General features: G+C 46.5%; 1 protein-coding gene across 1 annotated transcript; it reads left to right on the top strand.

The window, feature by feature from the left end:
• Window positions 1–212: 212 nt before the first annotated feature.
• LOC141424188 (uncharacterized) lies at window positions 213–6,176 on the top strand. Its single transcript, XM_074077321.1, has 2 exons — window positions 213–2,898; window positions 3,648–6,176. Exons 1-2 carry the CDS (start codon window positions 213–215, stop codon window positions 5,762–5,764), a joined length of 4,803 nt encoding a protein of 1,600 aa, XP_073933422.1. The 3' UTR covers window positions 5,765–6,176.
• The last annotated feature ends 3,375 nt before the right edge of the window (window positions 6,177–9,551 follow it).

The following is a 9,551-nucleotide window of genomic DNA, read 5'->3' as shown; positions in this document are numbered from 1 at the left end:
GGACCCCGGATAAGGAACACTGTTTTTACTGTAAGGAAACGGGGCATTGGAAGAGAGAATGTCCTAAGTTAAAGGGAAGAAGAGGGTTTGGAAGGAGACCGGGGGAAAACAGGGAAAGGGAACGAGCAGTAGAGCAGGCCAGAGTCCTCCTAGCCGGAGAAGAGGACTGAAGGAGACGGGGCTCAGACCCCCTCCCCGAGTCCTGGGTAACAATGCATGTGGAGGGGAAGCCGATGGGGTTCATGGTGGATACCGGCGCCCAATATTCGGTTTTAAACAAGGCACATGGACCTTTGAACAAGGCACGAACAAGTGTTGTTCAGGGGGCCACCGGTACGCAGTTATGTACATGGACTACCAAAAGAAAGGTGAACTTAGGAAAACACCAGGTCACACACTCCTTCTTGGTCGTCCCTGAGAGCCCCGCTCCCCTGCTCGGACGGGACCTACTCACCAAAATAGGGGCCCATATCCATTTTGAACCAGATGGAATAATTGTGACTGATCGAGAAGGGAGCCCGATTCATGTCTTGTCCCTATCATTGGCTGACGAGCATCGTCTGTTTGAGAGTCAACAGGAACCAGGAGGGGACATGACTCATTGGGTAAAAAGATTTCCCACGGCCTGGGCGGAGACTGCGGGAACCGGCCTCACCAAACACCTCCCGCCCGTAGTTATACAATTGAAGGCTTCTGCTCTCCCCATTCGGGTGAAACAGTATCCTATGCCTGAGGAGGCCCGAAGAGGCATAGCCCCTCATATCCACAGGCTAATAAAGGAAGGAGTACTGCGACCTTGTCAGTCTGCCTGGAATACTCCTCTGCTCCCCATCCGAAAGCCGGGAAGCGGGGACTATAGGCCTGTGCAAGACCTACGAAAGGTAAACGAGCGGACGGAGGACATTCATCCCACCGTTCCGAATCCCTATACCTTGCTCAGCCACCTACCCCCCTCGCAAGTATGGTATACAACCCTTGATTTGAAAGATGCTTTCTTCAGCATTCCATTGTCAGAAATTAGTCAGCCGCTATTTGCTTTTGAATGGCAAGAAGATGGGGGCCAATCCGGACAGCTCACTTGGACCAGACTGCCGCAAGGATTTAAAAACTCTCCCACCCTGTTTAATGAGGCCCTGAGCCAGGACCTGGAACCTTTTCGTCGGAGCCACCCACGAGTCACTCTATTACAGTATGTTGATGACTTACTGTTAGCGGCAGAAACCCGAGAGGAGTGCATCAAGGCTACTGAACACCTGCTAACGGAATTAGGTGAGCTGGGGTATCGGGCAAGTGCCAAGAAAACTCACATCTGTAAAAGGTCAGTGACATATTTGGGTTATCGGATTGCAGATGGGGCAAGATGGCTGACTGATGCCATGAAACAGACTATTCTGGCTATCCCATCCCCGACATCCACTAGGGGGGTGAGAGAGTTCCTGGGCTCCGCGGGGTTCTGTAGACTCTGGATTCCAGGATTTGCGGAAATAGCCAGACCCCTATATGAGGCCACCAAAGAAGCTCCAGATTGGAGTTGGGGAGAGAGAGAACAACAGGCCTTTGATCAGCTAAAAGACGCTCTTTTGCAGGCCCCTGCCTTAGCCTTGCCAGATCCTACAAGACCATTCACTCTGTTTGTAGATGAGAAAAAGGGGGTAGCCAAAGGAGTCTTGACCCAACAGCTAGGTCCCTGGAAGAGACCAGTGGCATACTTTTCCAAGAAATTAGACGCAGTAGCGGCAGGATGGCCCCCCTGCCTCCGCATCATAGCGGCCATTGCCATGCTGGTGAGAGAAGCCAATAAACTAACCTTTGGACAGGCCCTCTGGGTAACGGCCCCTCACCCGGTGGAGGGAATCCTTAAACAACCCCCTGGGAAATGGATGACGAATGCCAGGCTCACCCACTACCAGGGGCTCTTGTTGGATTCCCCTCGGATCACATTCACAGATCCCGTAATCCTGAACCCTGCCACCTTGTTGCCTAACCCGGAACTGCAGACACCTGTCCATAACTGCAAAGAATTCCTCTCCGAAGTTACACAGGTACGGGCTGACCTAAAGGATACCCCCCTGTCCGGCTGCAAATTAAACTGGTACACGGATGGAAGCAGTTTTTTCCAAGATGGAGCCCGAAGGGCAGGGGCAGCTGTAGTCGACCAAGAAGGAAATACGGTATGGAGCAGCGCCCTCCCACCCGGAACATCAGCCCAAAAAGCGGAATTAATTGCCTTGGCAGAGGCCCTGGAGAGGGCAAAAGGAAAGCGAGTCAATATCTACACCGATAGCCGCTATGCTTTCGGTACCATCCATGTCCACGGGGCCATCTATCGCGAAAGAGGATTCCGCACAGCAGAAGGAAAACATATAAAGAACCTAGCCGAAGTCCAGCGTCTATTAATGGCAGTGGAAAAACTGAAGGCAGTGGCAGTGATGTATGTCCCAGGCCACCAGTCTGCCAAGACGCCGGAAGCTGTCGGTAACAACAGAGCAGATCAAGAAGCAAAGAGAGTAGCAATGGTGAGTCCTCCCATGGAGACAGGGCAACCTTCCACGGTTGCGGCGATAGACGTGCCGGTCCCAGAGCTCCCTCCGCTACCCCCCCGACCAGAGTACTCCACAGAGGATTTCACTTGGATGAGAGCCCACTCCCCCTTTAGAGAAGGGGAAGACGGATGGAAAAGCGACTTGGAAGGCAAGTTAATTCTGCCTGAAAAACTCGGACGATTCCTGTTGGCTAACTTACATAAGTCCACCCATTTGGGGCGGAGAAAATTACTAGACTTGTTGACATCTGCGCAGCTCCGATTTCCGAACCAGACCATAGCAGTCCGCCAAATTGTGGAAGATTGTGCCAGCTGCACAATCATGAAACCAGGACGAAGGGAGGGGCACCATACAGGTACTCGGGAACGGGGGAGGGCTCCGGGAAGAAGTTGGGAAGTGGATTTTACTGAGGTAAAACTGGGAAAGTTTGGGTACAAATATTTGCTGGTATTCATAGATACCTTTTCAGGCTGGGTGGAGGCTTTTCCTACAAAGAAGGAGACGAGTCAGGTAGTGGCAAAGGCTTTGCTAGAGGAAATCATACCCAGATATGGGGTGCCCGAGGCAATTGGGTCAGATAACGGTCCGGCTTTTGTTAGTAAAGTCCTGCAGGGACTAGCCCAGACTATGGGGGCCAATTGGAAGCTACATTGTGAATATAACCCCCAGAGCTCAGGGCAAGTAGAAAGGATGAATAGGACACTAAAGGAGACTTTAGCCAAATTGGCCCTGGAGACTGGCGGTGATTGGGTGACGCTCCTTCCCTTGGCCATCTTCCGAGTCCGGAACTCCCCCTATGTCCATGGGCTAACTCCCTTTGAGATCCTGTATGGGGCTCCACCCCCCATCATTCAGAGGACCTTAAGCCCAGAACTAGGTGATCTGGCCCCAAATTACCTGACCATGTTGCAGGCTTTAGCTAAAGTGCAACAACGGATTTGGCCCTTAATTCAAGCATACCACGCTGTTAAGAGGGACCCGGCTCCGGAACATGGCATAGTCCCAGGTGACATGGTATGGGTTAAAAGGCATCAGTCCAAAACCCTAGAGCCTAGATAGAAAGGACCTTATGTTGTACTGTTTACTACCCCTACCGCCCTCAAGGTCGACGGGATTGCAGCATGGGTACACCATTCCCATGTAAGACGGGCTCACCCTCCAGAGAAAAAACAGGAAAATTGGTCCGCATGGAAGCATCCAACAAACCCAGTCAAGCTCCGGCTGATACGGGATGCTCCGAAAAACGAGAACACTCCAGATGCTCCGCAGCCCTCCTAGAATGGGATTATCACCTGGGTCCACTACACCCACATCAGACCGGCAGATCCGGTAGCTATGAAGAAAGGCTTCCTGCCAACAAGAAGGGTGTCCCACCCCAAGGAAAATTTTTTCAAACTCAAACTTCATACTGGACCTCGGTAACTTTATTCCTTTTTCTAACCCTGTCCACCACTTGCTGGGGGCATACAAATCCACATCAACCTTTTAACCTGACCTGGATGATTGTAGATGTGTCCACAGGAGACATTCTTAACCAGACCTCCAAGGTGACCCCTCCCAGCACCTGGTTCCCAGAATTATACTTTGACTTAAGGGCCTTATTCACTGGCAGGGGACAATGGGATTTGCGCCAAAGTTACTTCTATGTCTGCCCCGCTCCCCAACCCAACCACAGAAAAAAATGTGGAGGAATCGCAGACTATTATTGTAAGTCATGGGGTTGTGAGAGCTCAGGGGATATATGGTGGCCACCCCCCGAACAGGGGGACCTTATTCAATTAAGTAGAGTCTCTCAATCTGGCATTACATACCACCAACCTAGACCTATAAATAAGGGATGCCCAACTCCCCCCAATTGTAATCCCATTATGATAAATTTCACTGATTTAGGAAAAAAGGCAACGAATTGGGAATTGGGTAAATCCTGGGGAGTCAGACTCTACAAAACAAATCATCCAGGAGCCCTTTTTACTTTGCGGCGTGTGCAACAACCAGTCTCTACTCTAACAATAGGCCCTAATAAGGTACTTAGGCCACCCTATGTAAAGCCACCTCCCCGACCTCCCACAGCTCATCACCTTCCCTCAACCATAGCCTGGGCTAATGTTACAACTCCAAGACCATCAGAAACCAGCCCTCCCCTGGTGAGGCCCAGTCTCATGACCGCATCTAAAGACCCCCTCTGGGAGCTAGTGGGTGCTGCCTTCCTGACGTTAAACCACACCAACCCTAACATGACTAACTCCTGTTGGTTATGTTATGATGTGAGGCCCCCATTCTATGAGGCAATAGGGCTAAACATCACTCACGATACCTCATCTGAGGAAAACCCTACTCAATGTTCCTGGGGAGACCGTAAGAGAGGTCTGACCATACAGCAGGTAAGCGGACAAGGAACCTGCTTAGGAAAAGTGCCAAAGAACAGACGGGACTTATGTACTGTTATTAACGCCAGTTCTACCTGGGAAAATGCTATTAAATGGGTAATTCCAAAGGACAATGGGTGGTGGCTATGCTCGCGGTCTGGACTCACCCCGTGCCTATCAACTAAGGTGTTTAACAGCTCTAAAGAATTCTGTGTTATAGTGGTTGTGCTGCCCCGCATCCTCTATCATTCGGAAGAGAGTCTATATTCATACTGGAATACAAAAATGGTTGAAAAAAGGAAAAAGAGAGAACCTATTTCCACAGTAACTATTGCTACCCTACTCAGCCTAGGGTTAGCGGGAGCAGGAACCGGCATAGCTTCTTTGGCCACCCAGCAGAAAGGGATGTCTTCGCTGCGTGCAGCCATAGACGAAGATATAGAGAGAATAGAAACCTCCATTAGCCACCTAGAAAAATCCCTCACTTCCCTGTCTGAGGTAGTACTTCAAAACCGACGATGTCTGGACTTGTTGTTCCTCCAAAAGGGGGGACTATGTGTTGCTCTAGGGGAAGAATGTTGTTTTTACGCTGACCATACCGGAGTTGTTCGTGACTCCATGTCTAAACTTCGAAAGAGCCTGGAACAAAGAAAACGAGAAAGAGAGGCCAGGGAAAGCTGGTTCAAGTCTTGGTTTAACCAGTCCCCATGGTTGGCTACCCTTTTATCTGCATTGGCAGGGCCAATAATAATCATCCTATTACTTGTTACCATAGGACCCTGGATTCTAAACCGACTTATGACTTTTGTCAAAAGTCGAATTAATACTATCCAACTTCTGGTCCTCCGCCAATAATATCAGGCTCTTCATCCCCTTGAGAATGATTCCTCAATTTAGGCCGTAAGAAAAGGGGGGAATGAAAGGAATAGGAGGTCTCAGCGGGCCCCAACCCCCTTGTTGGAGAAACCAGTACCAAACATCCCATGTAGATAAGATAAGCAATGCGGCAGGGCTCAGTTAGGGCATATAGAATGTGGGGAATGTGAGCGGGGGGTACATGCAAGATGTGAAGTACGTGCAAGATGTGAGGTACGCGCAAGATGTGCTCTGCCTGCTTGCCCAATGTTGATAACGAAAATATGCATGCCACCGCAGTCTATATAAGATTTCCCCTAAAGAGGCTCAGGGTCGTGTTTTCCTAACCGGTCCTGCGTGTCCGTGTGGGAGCTCGACCCTGGCTAGCCAGCCCAATAAACTCTGCTTTGTTGATTGCATTCTCGCCTGGCTCTCTGTCTCTCGGGGGAATAGGATTCCGGGTCCTAACAGTAGTAGGAAAATGAGTTAGGTAAGGAAAGGAAACCAATAAATGGTGTGTTACCAAGCAGGTCACCACGATGGTTCTCAGTCCAACTGGAGAACACATTATAGAATGTGGCTTAGAGTTGCTCCCACAGAAGATACAATGAAGCTGAGACTTTTAACCTCTGAGTTTCACCCAGCATTGGCTGAGGGCTACTCCATTAACTCCCAGCACTTTGGAAAAGCTCTCAGGCAGAGAGGAACAGTCTTGTAGCCATGTTAATGGTGCTGGTGCCCTCTGTGATCAGAAAACTTCCAAATTCTTTGTATCCCACCAGAAAGAACCCATAGCAGGACACATGGGTGTAAAGGGAGTTTATTAAAAGTTAGGGAAGAGAAATACAAAGGAAAGTATGGTGGGGCCCAGGTGGAAGCCAAAAGCCAAGCGAGCATGTTTCTGCTCTTCAGGTGCTTTTAAAACCTATGATAACCTATGGCAAGGGGAGAACAAGGAGATTCCCACCCAATCATTAATGATTGGGGAGGGGCATGGGCCATTCCCAGCCAGGTGAGGGTGGTTCCTCTTTTTTGGACTGTCATTTTAGTGAGCAATTAAGGGCTGACTACATTAGGGGCCAGGTATACCAGGGGCAGGTGTCAGTGCAATTAGAGAGTAAACATCAATAAGTCACTTCTGTACAGAAAGATGACTCAGTGTCCCTAAGCACAAGTTACATACCATTGAAAGTTACATTGTCTTTGTTTAAACAGATGGCTTTGGCCAAAGACATCAGTTTACCTTTTGGCGAAGCCTAGAAGGCTTAAATATTAGAGCACCTTTTTATTTATTTATTTTCTTTTATTCATATGTAGAGCACCTTTTTAAACTATCTCAGCTTTGGTTACTTTTAGAAGTCTGCCATAATTGACTCCATCTGGATCTGGAGAAGTCCCCTCATTTGTGCAGTCCTTTTGAAATGTTTTGGGTGGCTGAATGCCACTTGTTTCTCTAAAAAGTTGGGGGACACTGACTGCTTGGGGATTGTATCCTCTTAAACTGTTTCTCTGAACAGTTGTCTCTGAAGAGTTTGCTAATTTGGCACTTTTGTCCTTCAGTGCAGGAGTGACTTCCCCCAGAAAGTCAGATTTTGTCCCAAGGAGGAGGGGGAGTAATACATCAAACAGATCAGAAGTCAGTGCCAATGCAACCTTTTTGGCCAAATTAAGCAACAAAGAGATGTATTTAAAAATGGGTTTTACGAGTGCACACAAGGGAGATATGAGGATAGGTAAGACACCTAAAAAACTAGCTAGCATTTGTTGCCCTCAACGCAGAGAAACTAAAGCAGATACCTTAAAAGCAACTGAGGCCAATAGGAGAAGGGGACCAGGAACTAGAGAAAAGGTTAGATCAAAAAGAATTAACCTAGAAGGTAAAACCCACGCACAGGAAATCAATGTGAGTCAGTGCCCTGTTCCTTCCTATTATTGCTTATACTCTCTCTTCAACAAAATTAGAAATAAGGGCAAAATAGTTTCTGCTGGGTATTGAGGGGGTGGGGGGAGAGAGGGAGGGGGTGGAGTGGGTGGTAAAGGAGGGGGTGGGGGCAAGGGGGAGAAATGACCCAAGCATTGTATGCATATATGAATAATAAGAAAATAAAAATTAAAAAATAAATAAATAAATAAAAATGGCTTTTAGACTACGCCTAATTAAATCTAATTTCTTGTCTCATAATGGATATACCTTTAAATTGCTGTAAAATGTTAGCAGGTAACAGTTATAAAGTTTTTACAAGGAAAATACAAAACGACTCCAATACTTGAGAATGTTTTTCCTGATTGATAGATAACACTTGTCAGAGTCATTTTTCACCAGTTTGCCTATAAATGTTTTTGAAGGATCAGAAAGGTAATGACAAAACTTAAAGTAACCATGGTTAATAGTTTAGCAATTGATATAATAGTATAGTACTATGAAACCTCTCTCATTACAATTGGGAACATATTCCCAAACTTGTAAAACAAGCTAAGACACCAACTTGGTACAGTGTCTTTTTATAACTATTTCTAAAGGTTTATATACAAGAAGACAAAGACATATAACATATAAAGGAGCCACTAGCAGCATCACAGTTTAAACCTTGAATTTTGCTTAAGTAATGGTTGTCACTACATGTGTACTGTCAACACAGTACAATGTCAGTACAATACTGATTTAAAAACCTTAAATTTTCCAATGGTTAAGGGAAGGCAGTGTCAGTAATTTCAAATAGCCCCTGTTTTGATGCTCAATTGCATATTATAAAACAATGTTTATCTAGCTAATGTCAGAAAAAAACAATGTTTATTCAATGAACAAATGTCAGATAAACTGACAGACAGATGTCAGATAAATGGCAGAACTTTTAGCATTTGTCATAAAGAATAGAAATGTCAAAGACTTTATTAGATAGACTATACCTTAGATAAAAACTATAGCTATTTACATGTATACACTTCTAATTCTAGCAATAATTTTATAACATTTAGCTACATGTATAAGGCACTAGCAATATTCAAACCATTTAGAAGAATTTTTACTAAGTTTAAACTTAGTTCCTTTAGTGTTATCAGAAAAATACCTTAGGTTTTTGTGTCTGGCAAGAGACTAATTTAAGCAGGATGTAAAGAATAGTTAATAATCTTAAACAGGCTATGAAGAGAACTAGTCATCTTATTTTTGGTTAGCAGGATCAAAGCATCTCCCAGTACTTAAGGAAATTGCCAAGTGAGTATGTAGGCTTCCCGTACACTGGCTGGTGGAAAGAGAGAGAAGCAAAGGGGAGTGGGAGAATCCATTCACCCCTCCACCCTTGCATGAGGGCTCCTGAGCGGAATTCCCTATGCTGGCTAGTGGAGAGAAAGAGGAAAGAGGAAGAAGGAAAATTGCCCTTTGTGTAGAGGGCAAGATTGATTCCAAGATCTTCAGGGCATCCCCCTTATATCTTGGAAGTATCAGTTGCAGGTCCTCTTGACCTGGGTTGCTTAAAAAGGCTCCCTGCAGACATCTCTGCATGAACAAGCTGCAAGGTCCCCGACTTCCTACTGTTCTCCAAAGGGCCAGTCTCTTCCACCCCTGCATGAGGGTTCCTAAATGGGATGCTGATCCTGAATGCCAACCCAACTATCAAAACATCAGAACTATTATAACCAGTATAGAATCCAAATCGCACCAAGGTAAGCTTGGCTGATACAAACCCATTGCTTGTGATCAGTTCTCACATCAGGCCATGGGGTTGTAGTCAGCTTGTAAACTGAGAAGAACAGGGAAACAAGTACATTTTCTAAGAAGATAATAACA

This window comes from Castor canadensis, chromosome 6 (genome assembly GCF_047511655.1).
Source record: "Castor canadensis chromosome 6, mCasCan1.hap1v2, whole genome shotgun sequence".
Taxonomy (NCBI): Eukaryota; Metazoa; Chordata; class Mammalia; order Rodentia; family Castoridae; genus Castor; species Castor canadensis.
The sequence above is the reverse complement of the archived record's forward strand: the minus strand, read 5'-3'. Positions and strand labels throughout refer to the sequence as shown.

What these genes read in the sequence shown, in the direction of transcription:
- LOC141424188 (XM_074077321.1), top strand. Translation starts at nt 213, where the DNA reads ATGCATGTGGAGGGGAAGCCGATGGGGTTCATGGTGGATACCGGCGCC. An exon ending in AAGGGAGGGGCACCATACAG is followed by an intron (nt 2,899 to 3,647) that starts GTACTCGGGAAC and finishes ACCGCCCTCAAG; the next exon opens with GTCGACGGGATTGCAGCATG.